Source organism: Sciurus vulgaris (assembly GCF_902686455.1).
Source record: "Sciurus vulgaris genome assembly, chromosome: 1".
Taxonomy (NCBI): domain Eukaryota; kingdom Metazoa; phylum Chordata; class Mammalia; order Rodentia; family Sciuridae; genus Sciurus; species Sciurus vulgaris.
The window spans coordinates 116445301-116463978 of NC_136461.1; the positions used below are offsets into that span (position 1 = coordinate 116445301).

The following is an 18678-nucleotide window of genomic DNA, read 5'->3' on the forward strand; positions in this document are numbered from 1 at the left end:
TGCTCCTCCAAAACTGAACCAGGAGGACATACACAATTTAAACAGATCAATATCAAGCAATGAAATAGAAGAAGCCATTAAAAACCTACTATCCAAGAAAAGCCCAGGACCAGACGGATTCTCAGCCGAGTTTTACATGACCTTCAAAGAACTCATTCCAATACTTCTCAAAGTATTCCACGAAATAGAAAAGGAGGGGACCCTACCAAACTCATTCTATGAAACTAATATCACCCTCATACCCAAACCAGGAAAATATACATCAAGGAAAGAAAATTTTAGACCAATATCCTTGATGAATATAGATACAGAGATCCTTAACAAAACATTGGCAAATCGTATTCAAACACATATTAAGAAAATCATACACCACAATCAAGTGGGGTTCATCCCTGGAATGCATGGATGGTTTAACATCCATAAATCAATAAACGTAATCCATCATGTCAACAGACTTAAGGATAAGAACTATATGGTTATTTCAATTGATGCAGAAAAAGCGTTCGACAAAATATAACACTCCTTCATGCTCAAAACACTAGAAAAAATAGGAATAGTAGGAACATACCTGAACATTGTAAAGGCTATTTACGCTAAGCCCATGGCCAACATCATTCTTAATGGAGAAAAATTGAAACCATTCCCTTTAAAAAAGGGAACAAGACAGGGACGTCCTCTTTCACCACTTCTGTTCAACATTGTCCTCGAAACTCTAGCCAGAGCAATTAGGCAGACTAAAGAAATTAAAGGGACACGAATAGGAAAAGAGAAACTTTAGCTGTCATTATTGCTGATGACATGATTCTATATTTAGAGGATCCAAAAACCTCCTCCAGAAAACTTCTAGACCTCATCAATGAATTCAGGAAAATACCAGGCTATAAAATCAACACGCATAAATCTAAAGCATTTTTATACGCAAGCAATGAAACATCCGAAAGGCAAACGAGGAAAACAACTCCATTTGCAATAGCCTCAAAAACAAACAAACAAACAAACAAACAAACAAAAAAACTTGGGAATCAACATAACCAAAGAGGTAAAAGCTCTCTACAATGAAAACTACAAAACATTGAAGAAAGAAATTGAGGAAGACCTTAGAAGATGGAAAGATCTCCCATGTTCTTGGATAGGCAGAATTAATATTATCAAAACGGCCATTCTAGCAAAAGTGCTATACAGATTCAATGCGATTCTAATTAAAATCCCAATGACGTACCTTACAGAAATAGAGCAAGCAATCGTGAAATTCATCTGGAAGAATAAGAAACCCAAAATAGCTAAAGCAATCCTTAGCAGGAAGAGTGAAGCAGGGGGTATCGCAATACCAGAACTTCAACCATATTACAAAGCAATAGTAACAAAAATGGCATGGTATTGGCACCAAAATAGACAGGTAGATCAATGGTACAGAATAGAGGACATGGACACAAACTCAAATAAATACAATTTTCTAATACTAGACCAAGATGCCAAAAAAATGCAATGGAAAAAAGATAGCCTCTTCAACAAATGGTGCTGGGAAAACTGGAAATCCATATGCAACAAAATGAAACTAAACCCCTAGCTCTCACCCTGCACAAAACTCAACTCAAAATGGATCAAGGACCTTGAAATCAGACCAGAGACCCTTCATCTTATAGAAGAAAAAGTAGGTCCAAATCTTCAACTTGTTGGCTTAGGATCAGACTTTCTTAACAGGACTTCCATAGCATAAGAAATAAAAGCAAGAATCAATAACTGGGATAGATTCAAACTAAAAAGCTTTCTCTCAGCACAGGAAACTATCAGCAAAGTGAAGAGAGAACCTACAGAGTGGGAGAAAATCTTTGCCACTTATACTTCAGATAAAGCACTAATTTCCAGAATATATAAAGAACTCAAAAAACTCTACTCCAAGAATACAAATAATCCAATCAACAAATGAGCTAAGGAAATGAACAGACACTTCACAGAAGAAGATCTATAAGCAATCAACAGATATATGAAAAAATGTTCAACATCTCTAGTAATAAGAGAAATGCAAATCAAAACTACCCTAAGATTCTATCTCACCCCAATTAGAATGGCAATTATGAAGAATACAAGCAACAACAGGTGTTGGCGAGGATGTGGGGAAAAAAGTACTCATACATTGCTGGTGGGGTTACAAATTAGTGCAGCTACTCTGGAAAGCAGTGTGGAGAGTCCTCAGAAAGCTTGGAATGGAACCACCATTTGACCCAGCTATCCCACTCCTTGGCCTATACCCAAAGGACTTAAAATCAGCATACTACAGAGATATAGCCACATCAATGTTCATAGCTGCTCAATTCACAATAGCCAGACTATGGAACCAACCTAGATGTCCTTCAATTGATGAATGGATAAAGAACTGTGGTATACATATACAATGGAATATTACTCAGCCATAAAGAATAATAAAGTTATGACATTTGCAGGCAAATGGATGAAACTGGAGAATACCATGCTAAGTGAGATAAGCCAATCTCAAAAAACCAAAGGACAAATGATCTCACTGATAAGCGGATGACGACACATAATGGGGGGTGAGAGGGGGCAAGAATGGAGGAAGGAGGGACTGTATAGAGGGAAAAGAGGGGTGGGAGGGTTTTGGGGGGAGGAAAAAATAACAATGAATCAAAATACATTACCCTATGTAAATGTATGATTACACAAATGGTATACCTTTACTTCATGTACAAACAGAGAAACAGGATGTATCCCATTTGTTTACAATAAAAAAAAAGAAGAAGTAGCATGATTTGCTTTACTATCCCATGTTGATTAACAGATTTTGCATAGCATCAAATGTAGTGACAGGTAATCAATAACAACTGAAACTGAACTATAATGAATTAAAATGAGAATCTGTATGATATTTTTCCATTTGCTCTACTGCTCTGTCATTCAATTCCTGTCACGGGCCTTACTATCCACTGGATCAAATACAGTGATCACAGAATATAAATTAATGTTGCAAGCATAATGTATTGAAGATGTATTGTAGAAGTTCTCCATTTATGGCTCCCACAGCCCTTTTTGCAGCATTGGGGATTGACCACAGGGCCTCACACAAGCTAGGCAAGTGTTCTTTCATTGACCATTATAATCCCATTTCTTTTTATTTATTTATTTAAAAATTTGTTGTTGTTGTAGATGGACACAATACCTTTATATTATTTATTTTTTAATTTGACACGGAGGCTCAAACCCAGGGCCTCAAACATGCTAGGCAGGTGCTCTACCACTGAGCAGCAACTCCAGACCTTAATTTCTTTCTTTTTTTTTTTTTTTTTAATATTTCTTGAAAATTTCTTACTGTTTTTTTTATTCCGCATTTTTTTATACTGATGAATCATAGTTGAAAGAATACTGGGATTTGTTGTTATATATTTGTACAAGCATACAATATAAAGTGGGTTAATATCACTCCCCAGCACTTCCCTCATCCCTTTCCTCTACTAATCTCTTTTTGATTTTCCAGAGGTATTTTCCTTTTTCTCCTTTTCCTCTCTAGCTTCCACATACGAGAGAAAACATAGGTTCTCTGGCCTTGTGAGTTTTACTTACTTTGCTTAACCTAATGGTCTCTAGTTCTACCCATTTTTCTGCAAATGACATAATTGCATTTTTCCTTATGACTTAATAAACTCCATTGTGTATATATACATTTTTTTTTTTTTTTTTTGGTGGTGCCGGGAATTGAACCCAGGGCCTTGTGCATGCAAAGCAAGCACTACCAACTGAGCTATATCCCCAGTCCCTTATATACATTTTTAAAATGTATTTATCCATTGATTGACACCTAGGCTATTTCACAGATGGCTACTGGTAATTGTGCTGCTATAAACTCTAATATGATGACTAATTCTTTAGGCTAAATACTGAGGAGTGGTATAACTTGGTAACACAGTAGTTCATGCCTAGTCTCTCTCTCTCTCTCTCTCTTTTTTTTTTTTTTTTTGCGGTGCTGGGGATCGAACCCAGGGCCCTGTGCTCGTAAGGCAAGCACTTTACCAGCTGAGCTATCTCCACAGCCCTATGCCTAGTCTCTTGAGGAGCCTCCATACTGATTTCAATAGTGGTTGTACTAATTTATAATTTCACCAGTGGTATAACAGTGTTCTTTGTTCTCCCCATTCTCTTCAGCATTTATTATTTCTTATATTCTTTAAAAAAAATTTTTTTTAGCTATAGATGGACACAATACCTTTATTTTATTTATTTATTTATTTTTATGTGGTGCTAGGATCAAACTCAGAGATTCACACATGCTAGGTAAGTGCTGTACCCCACTGAGCTACAATCTCGGCCCCTTTTTTCTTATATTCTTGATGACTACCATTCTGACTGGTGTGAGATGAAATCTTGGTGTAGTTTTGATATGCATTTCCCTAAATGCTAAAGATGTTGAATATTTTTTCATATATATGTTGGTCATTTATATTTCTTCTTTTGAGAAGTGTCTATTTAATACATTTACCCATTTATTAATTGGGTTATTTATTCTTTTGTTTAGTTCTTTATATATCTTGTCAGAAAAGTACCTAGCAAAGATTTTTCTCCAATCCTGTAGGTTTTTTCTTCACATTCCTAATTGTTTCTTCACATTCCTAATTGTTTCCTTTGTTGCACAGAAGCTTTTAATGTGATGCCATCCCATTTATTATTTCCTGAGCTTTAGAGGTCCTATTGAGAAAGCTGTTGCCTGTGCCTGTGTCCTGGAGTGTGGACCTACGTTTTTTCTTCCAGGAGTTAAACAGTTCCTGGTCTAATTCTTAGAATTGAGTCATTTTGACCTGATTTTTGTGCACAGTGAGAGATAAGGGTCTAGTTTCATTCTTCTACATATGGATAACCAGTTTTCCCAACATCATTTGTCAAAAAGGCTGTCTTTTCTCCAATGTCTGTTTTTGGCACCTTTGTGAAGGATCAGATGACTGCAGATGTGTGAGCTTGTTTCAGTATCTTCTATTCTGTATCAATGGTCCATGTGTCTGCCAGTACCATGTAGTTTTTGTTACTATAGCTCTGTAGTATAATTTGAAGTCAGGTGTTGTGATGCCTCCAGCATTGCTTTTTTGGTTTAGAACCGTGTTGGCTATTTGGGGTCTTTTATTCTTCTATATTAATTTAAGGATTGTTTTTTCTAGTTAAGAATGTCATATGGGGCTGGGGATACAGCTCAGTTGGTAGAGTGCTTGCCTCACAAGCACAAGGCCCCGGGTTCAATCCCTAGCACTGCAAAAAAAAAAAAAAAAAAAAAAAAAAGGAATGTCATTGGTATTTTGATGAGGATTGGTAGTAAGGCCATTTTAAAATTACTTCTGCCTATCCTTGAACACGGGAGGTCCTTCCAGCTTTCAAGGTCTTGTTCAATTTCTTTTTTTAACGTTCTAGAGTTTTCATTATAGAGGTCTTTCACCTCCTTGGTTAGATTTATTCCTAGGAATAAATAAATAAATCTATATTTAGTTCTTTGAGGCGATTGTGAATGGAATGTTTTCCTGATTTTGTTCTTAGCAGATTCATTGTTGGTATACAGGAAAGTTATTGAGTTTTGTATATTAACTTTGTAATCCGCTATTTTGCCAAATTTATTTATTAGCTCTAGCAATCTCCCCCACCCCATGGTGCTGGGGATTGAACCCACGGTCTTGTGCATGAGAGGCAAGCATTATACCAACTGAGCTATATCCTCAGCCCTCTAGCAGTCTTTCGATGGAGATTCTTCAATCTTTGAAGTATAGGACCATATCATCTGCAAGCACTGATCATTTGGACTACTACTTTTCCTATCCCCGCCCCACCCCCCTTTTATTTTGCTCTCTTGACTAACTGCTCTGGCTAGGATTTCTAGGAATATATTAAATAGGAGTGGTGAGAGTGAACATCCCAGAATTTGTCCCAGAATTAAAAGGGAATGCTTTGAGATTTCCCCCATTTACTATGAGACTGCTTTTGCATTTTTTCATATATTGCCTTTATGGTGTTGAGGTAGGTTCCTTCTATCCCTAGTTTCTTCAGTGTTTTTATCATGAATGGGTACTGAATTTTGTCAAAGGTCCTGTTGCATCTATTGAGATGATTAAGTGATATTTGTCCTTCATTCTATTTTTGTGGAAAATTACATTTATTGATTTATGTATGTCAGAGCATCCTTACATTTCTAAAACAAAACCAACTTGGTTGGATGTACAATCTTTTTTTTTTTTTTTTCTGGTTAATTTTTTATTAAGTATTTTTGCACCTAAGTAAATTGGGGATATTGGTCTATAGTTTTCTTTCCTTGAGGTATACTTATCTGATTTTGGTATGAGTGTGATACTGGTTTCACAGAATGAATTTAGAAGTGTTACATTCCTTTCTGTTTCATGGAATCAGGAGTACTGACATTAGTTCTTCTTTAAATTATAATTTAACATTGTTTTAATTCTCTTCCCACTTGTTTGTTGTTTGCTCTTATTTTTGTGTTTTGTCCTCTATTCATCTGTTATCTAGTAACCTCTAAAGAATATTTCAAAATAACTAATTTTCTCCTTGAAGCACCTCTTCAGAGTATTTCAAAATAACTGAGTAATTTTCTCTATGCACTGTACAGTATATTCCATCCTATCCTTTAAATCAGTTCAAGGCCACCTTTTCTCCAATGAGATTCACCTACTGTACAACTAAGCAGCATAATGTCCTTCAATTCCATCAAAATATATTTAACTATTTATTTTCATATATTTCTGTGTATTTCACATCTATGTATCTTCTTGAGGAAAGACACTACAGATATGCCTAAAAAATAGTAAAATGTCTATATATAAAAGTTAAAGGTCAATTTAGGTTTATACAAAAATTAAATTTTTAGAGGAATGATTTAAGCTTCCATTCTAGATTATTATTTTTTAAACATACTGGGGACAGAACCCAGGGCACTCTACCATTAAGCTACCAACTTTTTTTTTTTTTTTTTGGTAATCATTTAAAGATAGGGTCTCAGTAATTTGTTGAGGCTAACTTGTGTTGAGGCTCAAACTTGTGATCGTCATGCCTCAGCCTCCTGAGTCACTGGGATTATGGGAGTGCGCTACCATGTCTGGCTTCTAGAATACTTTTCTATATATGATTCTACAGTATTTGGCATACTGTAAACAGATAATTCAGGAGTACTTAATAAAAATGACACTTTTTCCCAATCAGAAATATGAAAGATGACAGAAGAGGATAAAAATCTTAAACTTAATAGTTTTCTTAATTTGTGTTTGAAGTCAGTAAAAAAATACCTCAGTATTCCGAAAGACTTTAAGCATGTCGGCATCAAAAGCTTCTACTGTCTTATAATAACCAATGAGGATCTGCTTTTCTATGGTGACAAGATCAAGGGGATCAGAGATCTTCTCATAATAATCAGCATTCCTGGAACACAAAGTTATGGTGTTAATCAGGTACATTTAGTACTTTTCTAAAACTCAGATGATTACCACAAATATGAACCTACTTTTTCTTTGAGGGGAGGTTCAAAAGTGGAGCTGCCAGTGCTTGTCGAGAAGAATCTGAAAAAGAATGCAAGTTTGGTAGAAAGATTAATATACAAGAGAGATAAGCATCTCTCTCCCTGCCCCCCTCTTTTTTTTGGTACCAAGGATTGAACCCAGGAGTGCTTAACCACTGAGCCACATCCTAGGCCCCTTTTAGCATTTTATTTAGACAGGGTCTTGATGAGTCGCTTGGGGCCTTGCTAAGTTGCCGAGGCTGGCTTTGAACACGCAATCCTCCTGTCTCAGCCTCCCAAAATGCTGGGATTACAGGCATGTGCCACCTAGTCTGGCTAGCATATCTCTTTTTATTTTTGTTTAGTGAGAGGGAGGGGGACATATATGTGTCTCACTATGTTGCTCAAGTTGGTCCTAAACTCATGGGCTCAAGTGATCCACCTATAGCAGCCTCCAGAATAGCTGAGAAGACAGGTATATACCACCACACCCAGCTTTTTCAGTTTGTACCTAGGGTCTCATAAATGATAGTCAAGTGCTCTACCACTGAATTACACTCCCAGCCTCAAAACATTATCTCCTAAATAAAAAAGTAGACCCTCTCCCAAATTAAAAGCTAGGAAAAAAAATTCTATTTTTTTTTTGCAGCCTGTAAAAAAATCCACTTTTTCCATATATATGTGTAAAGGTAGGGATCAAACGATACTTTCAAGACTGTCTAGGATATGGAAGACAAAGTATGTATGCTTGAAATGTAGCATAATTTTAGCTGGGTAACGAGAAGAACTTCCTATGAAGAATGACACAAGGGAACTTACTGAGGTAGGTGGGCTGCTTACAGCAAATTCCTGCTTAATAGATCTTACAGCAAAAAGGTCATCTCATCAAAAAAAATGTTTTCCAGTTCTTGTAGTTTTCCATAATTAATATTACTGATGGTTTCAATTTGATTAAATTCCAGATAATGAATATTTTAGTACTGTCAATATTTTCTGAATCTAATTTTCCTTTTAAAGTTATTCTGTATGGCATATTATTTCTCATTTTCTACCTTATTTCTGGCCATTTCAATAGACAGATAAAGCCTGTCATTTTGTGTTCAGAATGCACTGACATAGTATATATATCTACAGCAGTCATGGTAGACCAGATGGAGGAACTTGAGAATGCAAAAATTGTGATCTTTAGGGAATGTAAATGCAATAGGTGCCAAAAACCTTTACATCTTAGGGTAGTTTGGTTCTTTCTTTCTATGTCCTTAGTTAACTAAACTGCACCATAAGTGCAAAGGTGAACAGCAGACAGACCAGGAAAAGAAAAATAATCAAGTTCCTTAGACTTTAAGGAAAGAAGATAAACCAAAGCTGATGGCCAAAATTCACAGTTATCTATCAAAATCTCTCATTTTAAACATCCCCAAATTTCTTGGTTAGAAAGTTCCTTTTACTACCAAACTACCTACCCCAAATTAAAAACACTTTCTACCTGCTCTGCTATGTCCTGGATGTGTCCTGAAAGGGGACATTGTGGGGTAAGGTGTTTACATGAAAACTCCTTTAAGATAAAGGGTAATTTTGTCCAAATTTATAGTTCTTTTTTTTTTTTCTTTTTTGTGGTATTGGGATATAAACCCAATGCCTCACACATTACATGTTGTTTTTCTTAAGTAAAGTTTAAGGCCTGTGATCCCTTCAAAATGCAAAATTACATATATGTACAAAAAAAGTGTGTATACACACACACACACATGCATAATCTCACTTCCAGGAAAAGAATTCATAGGTTTTATTAGATTTTCAAGATTACCTGCCAATTAAAAAAGGCTTCATACCAATGACTTAATTAATATATGTATTCTTCATTGTTTTTATTATTTTTTGTGGTACTGGGGATTGAACCCAGGGGCACTCTACCACTGAGTAACATTTCAGTCCTTTTAGTTTTAGAGACAGGGTCTTACTAATTTGTCCAGGTTGCCCATGAACTTGTGATCCTCCTGCTTCTGCCTCCCAGGTTAAAGGGATTACAGGCATGTGCCACATAATACTTCTTATTCATGTTTTTGGTACTAGGGATTGAATCCAGGGGTACTTTACTATTGAGCTATGTCCCCAGTCCTTGTGTTGTTTTTTAAGGCAGGGTCTCACTAAGTTGCTTAGGATCTTGCTAAGTTACTGAGGCTGGCCTTTAATTAGTGATCCTCCTTGTGACTCAGCCTCCCATGCCACTGGGATTATAGGCATGAACATCCATACAGCGTTTATACTACTTCATTCTTAAATTGCTAATTTGCTATCTTATTAAGGGAAATTTTATTTAAAGGAGAGAACTGCATCTCATAGATGCAGAGATTGTTACCCTCCAGCTACATAATGTGATTTCTAATAAAAGTATTTGACTATAGTAAAATTAGAATAAGACAGGTGTGGTGGTGTATGCCTGTAATCCCAGCAACTTGGGAGGCTGAGGCAGGAGGATTGGAAGTTTGAAGCCAGACTCAGCAACTTAGCAAGATCCAAAGCAACTTAGTAAGACTCTATCTGGAAATAAGAAAAATAAAAAAGGCCTGGGATGTAGCTCAGTAGTAAAGTGCCCCTGGGTTCACTCCCTGGTACCAAGGGCAGAGAACAATAAGATTATAACGTGTCTTGTAGTTTCATACTCTGACAAAAGGTAAAACAAGTAAATCTCTTAAATTTCTAAATGTCACTTAGTCTTGGATGTCTCAGGAGAAGGTAAGTGATAGGCTTAAAAAAAGGCTAAGAACAAATCTGGGGTAGATATGGTCACCTTTGTAAGAGATGATGCCATCACAGATCTCTTTGAAGATCTGGGCTAAGCGTGCAGCCCGAGCTACTTCAATGTTTTCCTCTGCAGCTGCCAACCGTCTTGTTCGAACAGATCGAGATGTCTGCAGGGCAGAGAACTGGGTCATGAAGACATCTGGAAGGATAAGGTAAAAATTAATTCCAGGAAATGATTAGTTCTATGTGGCTTTCTCTTCCCCAATGGACTCCTGCCATTTGCTCTATTTTTCTTTTCTTTAAAAAAAAATTTTTTTTAGTTGTCAATGAATATTTATTTATTTATATGCAGCACTGAGAATAAACACAGTGCCTCACACATGCTAGGCAAATGCCTACCACTGAGCTACAACCCCAGCCCCTCTATTTTTTTTTTTCCTTTTCTTCTTCTTTTTTAATGGTACAGGGAATTGAACCCAGAATTTGTGCATGCTAGACAAACTTGCTCTATTTTTCTTAAAGTGATTAAGAATTGAATAGAATTCAATAGAATATAGAGAATTCACAGAATTCTTTTCTGCTTAAAGAAAAACTGGTAACCACTGGCATTTACCAGAGCCACAAATGCTCCAAGAGGGACTTGAACTCAGTGGTTAAACACTATACAGTATTATATTTGCAATTCTGGACTTAAAAAATGAATCTGTCGGAATTTTTTTTGGGGGGTGGGGGATACTAGGGATAATGGAACCCAGGGGTACTCTACCACTGAGGCACAACCCCAGTCCTTTTTACTTTTTATTTTGACATAGGGTCTCACAAAATTGCCAAAGTTGGCCTTGAACTCATGATCCTCTTGCCTGAGCCTCCTGAGTTACTGGGATCATAGGCATGCAACTATGTGCTTAGCACATCCTTAGCCTTCTTTTATGTTGAGACAGGGTCTTGTTAACTTGCTGAGGGTCTGTCTCATTAAAACTTTCGGTCCTCCTCCTTCAGTGTCCCAAGTAGCTGAGATTACAAGCATATGCCATTGCACCTGGAAAGTCTGCATCTGAATTCTAGTTTCATTACTTACTAGTTGTGTAATCTTGGGCAAGTTACTCAATCTCTTTCTTTCTTTCTTTTTTTTTTTTTCGGTACTGGGGATCGAACTCAGGGCCTTGAGGCAAGCACTCTACCAGCTGAGCTATCTCCCCAGCCCACTCAATCTCTTTATGTCTCAGTTTCTCAAAAGTAAAATGAGAATAGAGGTAGTACTTCCCTCATGAGGAAATTATGGATTAAATGAGATAATGCTTCTATTTAGCTCAGTGACTGACATTAAGTACTCAGTAAATTACTCCTATTGTTACCAGAATAGCTGAACTACTTGGGCTATAAATTCAGAGATTTTACAACAACCATATCACTGGAAAGACAGAAAATCCTGAGTAAATTTCTATATCTACTAGTGAATATTCAACATATTCCTTCAAATATCTTGTATATTCTACATTTGAGGGGGGAAAGGAAAAAAAGAAGAGCACTATCTATTGAACATTTTATTTTCTGTTAGAGAGGACATGTTAGTGTCTCTTCAGTCTGTTCTGAATAGTAGTTGAACTCAGGAGTGCTGCTATATTATTCACTCAAAAAGTTTATAAAAAGAAGTAAGTTGGGAGGCTGAAGCAGGAGTATTGCAAATTCAAGAGCAATCTTAGCAATTTAGTGAGACCCTATCTCAAAAAATAAAAAAGACCAGGGGGATAAGTGAAATCTGATGGCTTGCATGCATAATGCTCGTCTGAATGAAGGTAAAAGAATCCTCAAATTTGTAATATTTTTCTCCCCATACTGCATTTGGCATCTATGGTTTATTATGTGCAAGTTATTTTCCAGGTGGGAAGGATCATAGAGGGCTCTCTATCTCACACCTCATGAATACTTTAGACTGTAGGTGACATTTGGGAGGCTGATGAAAGGGAATTTTTTTCCATTACCTATAATACCAACAGGGCAGTTGAAAAGCTGGGATGGATGGGTTATTACTTATTGATGCTGACAGTTTGGATCATAACTTTTGGGGGGATGGGTGGGGAGGTACCAGGGATTGAAACCAGGGGCACTGGACCACTGAGCCACATCCCTAGCCCTTAGAGAAAGGGTCTGAGTTGCTTAGTACCTCGTTTTTGCTGAGAATGGCTTTGAACTCGTCATCCTGCTGCCTCAGCCTCCCAAGTCACTGGGATTATAGGTGCGCACACTGCACCTGGCTTTGATCATAACTTTTTTTGGTCCAGAATAAAAGGAATCTTCAAATACACTGAAAGTAACTAAAATATCAGTTTGGAAACAATTTTATGGAATTAACAAGAATGTTTCTCAGGCCTTACCAGACTTGATATTCCCATCATCTCGGCAAATGCCATTCCAACGGGTATATAGTGATGCCGAGTGAATATTGTCACTGGTGTGCTTCACTTCCTCTTGTTTCTGACGAATCTTCTCCCAGTTTCGGACCAAGAACACATGATGCTTTAATACAAAGTTCCTACACGTAAAGAACAAAAGACTTCCTTCGTTCATTAATTCAATAAGCATTTATTACATGTCTACATACAAAGCACTGTTAGGTGATAAAGGTGAATACTTGTATGTGAATGGAGTGGTTGTAAAGATAATTATATGGGCAAGACATTCACTTTTGCATCTTGATTTTTTTCACATAGGAGAACATGTCCTTATATTATTTACAAATGACAAGCAAACACCGCTAAAAGGCTACAGAAATTTTGGCAAGTTAAAGTCAGACCATATGTCAGAGATTTATGGAGTATTCGTACAAATTCTAAGAGAAGTTGCAAAAACAAAATATGGGCTTGGGATCACCTATAAGAAGAACTGGACTAGCAGGTAAAGCAAGGACATGTTAGGAAGATATGGGGAATCAGCAAACTATGCAATTAATGGGTACAGTGTCTGTATATGAAACTCTAAACAAATGAATTATATGTATCTGATCCTACTCATGATTGTATTATATTAGATTTTCATAGTAACATCCATATAAATAAATGTGACCTTGGATAAGTCTTAAACTCTCAGCTTAGAAAACAGAGTTTAGATAAATTTTATAGTTACTGACTTTGTCTGGACACCTGTGGAGCTTTGTAAACTGATGCTTGATATCCACCTCTGCAAATTCTGGTTTATGTTTTCTGGGTTGTGGTCTGGGCATTGAGGGGTGTGTGTGTGTTAGTTACTTGGAATTAAAACCAGAGCATAAGGCATGCTAAGTATATGTTCTACCACTGAAATACATCCCCAAGTTCTTGGGAGTTTTTAAAAGCTCCCAGTGCTAATGTGTAGTCAAAGTAGGGAAACACTGGATTAAGTGAAAGGGGCTAAAATTATAGAAGCATGATACTTCCTAAGATATCAGAATGTATATTATGGGAGTTTGTGGAATATGTACCAAGATAAATTGAAAAATAGAGGACACATTCATTTTGTTTATTTCTTATATGGATAGTTCTTATCTGAATATAGGGAATAGCAGAAAATGACCTCTAAAAATCCTTTTTAATTGTGCTGTTAATATCTCAGCAAATAAGCATTAATTTTTTTGGGCAGTGCTGGGGATGGAACACAGGGCCTCATGTACACTAGGTAAGCATTCTACCAGTGAATTACATCCCCAAACTGAGCAGTTATTATTATTATTTTTTAAACAGCATCTTTATTTTATTTATTTATTTTTTTATGTGGTGCTGAGGATTGAACCCAGTGCCTCGTATGTGCCAGGCTAGCACTCTACCACTGAACCACAACCCCTGCTCTGAGCAGTCATTTTAAACCTACTCTGTGCCATGAATTATTATTTTTTAAATATTTTTTTAGATGTTAATAGACCTTTTTTAAAACTTTTAAAATATATATATATATATATATATATTTAGTTGTCAATGGATCTTTATTTTATTTATTTTTTATGTGGTGCTGAGGATCAAACCCAGTGCCTCACACATGCTAGGAAAGCAATCTACCACTGAGTCACAACTCCAACCCCATGAATTCTTTTCTTTTGGCAGTTTAGTGAAGCCTACAGAACCCTTTCTGAATAATTATTTTAAAATTCTTTTTTAATTAATTTAAACTTCTAAGTAATTTATTTTTCTTTTGTTGTGAGGCATCGGGGATCAAATTGAGGGGCTTCTGCATGATAAACAAGTGTTCTACCACTGAGTTACACTCCTGCCCTTTTTAATTTTTTAAATTTAGAGATGACAGGGTCTTACTAAGTTGCCCAGAATGGCCTCAAATGTTTGAACTTCCTTCCTCAGTCTCTACCAAGCAGGTGGATATAATTTTTAATACACAGATTAAAAGGAAACAAATGCACTGAAATATAGTTGCAAAACCATGACAACAAAAAACCCCAAAACATTAAATTTGTGACACAGAAATATACATTTTTTTGGAGGGGTGTGTTGTACTGCGGACAAAATCCAGGGCCTCAGGCATGCTAGGCAAGTACTCTGCCACTTAACTAACGCAGCACTTTCTTTTGAGATGGGGTCTTGATAAGTTGCCCAGGCTGGCCTCAAACTTGCAATCCCCATGCCTCAGTTTCCGGTGTAGTTGGAATTACAGGCATGTGCCACTATGTCTGGTAGGTATCTCTATCTATCTAATCTAGTCTAATCTAGTCAGTCAGTCAGTCTGTCTGTCTGTCTGTCTGTCTATCTATCTATCTATCATCTATCTATTTTTTTTGGGGGGGGGCAGAATAGGGGATTAAACCCAGAAGTACTCTACCAATTAGCTACACCCCAGCCCTTTAAAAAATTATTTATTTTAAAACAGTCTACCTAAGTTTTCAAGGCTGGCCTTGAACTCACGATCTTTCTTCTTTAGCCTTCTGAGCAGCTAGGATTGACTCTGGCTTAAATTAATTTTTTTTTAAATTAAAAAAATTTTTTAGTTGTATATGGACACAATTATCCTTTATTTTTTTTGTGTGTGTGACAATGAGGATTGAACCTAGTGCCTTACATGTTCGAGACAAGCGCTCTCCCACTGACTACAGCCCCAGCCCAAATTAATTCTTAAATGTGTGAAAAGACAGAGTAATGCGTCTAGAACTATAGCAATTTTGAGGTAAAGAGGAACATAAATGCTATTTTGAGGTATTTAAAATATCTGTAACGTGATATGAAAACATCTGTGAATACTGAATACTGGTGATGAAGTCATGGGTATTGCTAATTCTTTCTTCAACCACACACACGCACACACACATTTTGCCTATCATCATATTTGAAGAAAATGACAACTGTCAGAAATCAGGAAATAGAAATAATTATTTCTTCCCACCCAAGGTCACAGATCCTCTGAACCCTTGGCTTAACACCTTTTCTTCTTTTCTTTTTTTTTTTTGGTGGTGCTGGGGAATGAACCCAGGGCCTTGTACTTGCAAGGCAAGCACTCTACCAAATGAGCTATCTCCCCAGTCCCTTTAACACCTCAACCAAATGAGCTATCTCCCCAGCCCCTTTAACACCTCAAGTACAAAACGAATCAACTGAAAGAAGCTTAATAATATTTTAAACTGACAAGCAAATCACCTAATTTAAAAAAGAACTCAGATAGGACCATCTCCTTTTTACCTCTCTCGATTGGACATTGGCTTCATCTGTAATTGGGGCGTCAACCTTGTTGGGGTGTTGATGTTTTCATTGGATTCCTCAGAGAGATGGCCTCTCTGAAAAAAACAAATGGATAACATTACAGGAAAAACAAAACAAAATCAATCAGAAATCACCTCCAGGAATATTAAAAGCACTCCTGTGGTGCTGCCCTTTGCTAATCCCCTTCTTTTAGTAACTTCCTTCAAGCAGCCCACCAGCAGCTCTTGGGGAAAGCCATGAATTCATTATTCACCCTTTTCTTCAGTTTGTGCTTAGACTTTCTCTTTTCTTTGGACCGTCCAGACTTTTTATGTGTGGTCACAGGCTGGCTGCTTTTGCTGCTGGTGAGTCCATTCACGCGTTGACTCTTGCCTCCGATGATTCCTCGACATTTCTCAAAGCCACACTTACAAAGTTGCTTTTAAGGGAAAGAGAATACTTTTTTAAGCCTGCAGTCTCACTTACAAATTCAAAAAGGATGCCTGAACATTTAGACAACCAAAGTTTATCATGAATCAAGGAATCTGAATACACAGGGGAAAAAAAACTGATTGAGAATATAATAAATAGACATGGGTTTCCACTGACAAGGAAAGGAAAAACTAAAGGAACATTTTTTTTTTTTTTGCCAAAAGAACAGACTGATGGGCTGGGGAGATAGCTCAGTTGGTAAAGTGCTCGTCTTGCAAGCACAGGGCCCAGGGTTCGATCCCCAGCACCACAAAAAACAAACAAACAAAAAAACCAAAAATGGTCTGAGACTCAATATGATAGGGCAATTTGTTTCTTCAGAGTTCTTGAACAATAACCAAGACCTACCTATCCTAGATAGTTGGAGTAAAAAGCAAAAAACTGTTTTTTTCATGTACTTCTCAATGTTCTCAATGGTTCCAAGATAATCATGTGTACTTTAGACTCACATTATACAGTGCTATAAGTGACACAGTTCAACTTTCCACTAGGATTTATTATTATTACCTGTTTCTCAACATTGAAGGAATGAAAGTTGTAATCATAAGTGAGTTCAGTTCCAGCAGGCATATCTTTAAGTGCATATAGTCCAATCCGGTATACTCCATTAACAGACCTATAAAAAGAGTAAAGAACATATTTAAAGAATGGGATTCTTAATATCATGCCTGAAAACCAGAAAAATTGGTACAATCACTAATTTGTCTTCCTTGGGTTTTTTCTGTGGTATTGGGGATTGAACCAAGGGTACTCTACCACTGAGGTGGGATTACAGGTATGTACCATCATGCTCAGATTGTCTTTCCTTTGTATCCAATTACTTGTTTCCTAATGATTTTCTAATAAACATTTTTCTATATTTTTAAATTTCTCCTTTATTCATTCTATTACTGAAGTTTTATGAATAAATGCTTCAATTACTTAAAGAGTTCCTGGCTCGTTTCTCTTTAATTTTGGCACTGGGGATTGAATTTGGGCTGCTCTATCACTGAGCTACATCCACAGCCCTTTTTACTTTTTTATTTTGAGTCAGGGTCTCACTAAGTTGCTGAGCCTGGTATTTAACTTGTGAATCCTGTGCCTCAGTCTCCCAAATCACTGAGATGACAGGCATGTACCACCATGCCTGGCAAATTCTTCCATTTTTAATCTCTGTTCTATACTACCCAGACTACTAGATAAACAGTGCACACGCGCACACACACACACACACAGATATTTATTTTATTTTTAGTGGTACTGGGGATTGAATCCTGGGGCTCTCTATCACTAAGCTATATTCTCAGCTCTTTTTTGAGACAAGGTCTTGCTAAATAGCAATCCTCCTGTGTCATTCTCCTGAGTTGCTGGAATTACAGGCATGGGCCACTGTGCCCTGTTAAAGCCATATTTTAGAGAGACTAAAGCAAGAAAAGTTAAGATGTATTATAGCCTGGCATGGTGGCCCATGCCTATAATTAGAGACTCTAGAGGACAAGTTCAAGAAACACCTCAGAAAACTTAGTGAGACCCTATCTCAAAATAAAAAATAAAAAAAATGGCTGGGGATGTAGCTCAACAATCCCCGGTACAGCATAAAGAAAACAAAATAACAACAAAACAAAAAATAAACATGCCTTTAGTCTATGTAGTGGTTTTTTTTTTAAATTTTTAAAAATTATTTGATAATTTTTAAATTATCAAATTTAAATTATCAATATTGTTTGATTCATTCTGTTATTTCTATGTAGTGTTTTAAATATTTTACTGAATAAATAATTTTATCATGGCTAACATTTACTGAGTGTTTGATGTATTAATTATAACATTCTGTTGTATTAACTGATTTAATGCCTCTGACAACTTTAAAAACCAGGTCCCATTATTACTATTGTAACCCCTGTATTACAAATGTGGAAATTGAAGCATACAGGGTAATTTGCCCAAACTCATATAGTTAGTAACTTGGGGAATCAAGTTTCAAATCAAGGCAGTCCAGCTTCAAAATATTAACTACTATGTCATACTGTTAATGGATTATCGCATTAATTTTAAAAATAATGTGGCTTAGAAGTTTATTCATGGTCGTACTGTAACTATGGTAGAACTTAAACTCAGGGGTTAAAAACCAGGCTATTTGACTCCATAGCATGCATCAGTTTGTACCTTTTTGTTGCTGTGTAGTATTCTATTACAAAAATAAGCCACACTTAGTTGCAGTAACATTTGGATTACTATTTATTTAAATATTGATATTCCTGTACATGCATTTTGAACATACTCATTTCTGGTGGGGCTATACAAAGGAGTGGGGTTGCTGGGTTA

At 36.5% G+C, this 18678-nt stretch overlaps 1 protein-coding gene and 1 long non-coding RNA gene across 5 annotated transcripts in view; both read right to left on the reverse strand.

Moving 5' to 3' along the window:
• Positions 1-18678, reverse strand: part of ASH1L (ASH1 like histone lysine methyltransferase) — a 134321-nt gene that overhangs the window by 15476 nt on the left and 100167 nt on the right. For all 4 annotated transcript variants that reach the window (XM_079104115.1, XM_079104116.1, XM_079104117.1 and 1 more), the window contains 7 exons: positions 16882-16990; positions 16157-16321; positions 15883-15977; positions 12607-12764; positions 10278-10430; positions 7493-7547; positions 7278-7410 (listed from right to left, as the gene is read on the reverse strand). In XM_079104115.1, the coding sequence (XP_078960241.1) occupies positions 7278-7410; positions 7493-7547; positions 10278-10430; positions 12607-12764; positions 15883-15977; positions 16157-16321; positions 16882-16990 (868 nt within the window). The remainder of the gene's footprint in view (positions 1-7277; positions 7411-7492; positions 7548-10277; positions 10431-12606; positions 12765-15882; positions 15978-16156; positions 16322-16881; positions 16991-18678) is intronic.
• On the reverse strand, positions 14994-15875 carry LOC306640690. Its single transcript, XR_013757861.1, has 2 exons — positions 15739-15875; positions 14994-15700 (listed from the first exon to the last, which is right to left on the reverse strand). It is a non-coding gene; the product is annotated as an uncharacterized lncRNA (long non-coding RNA).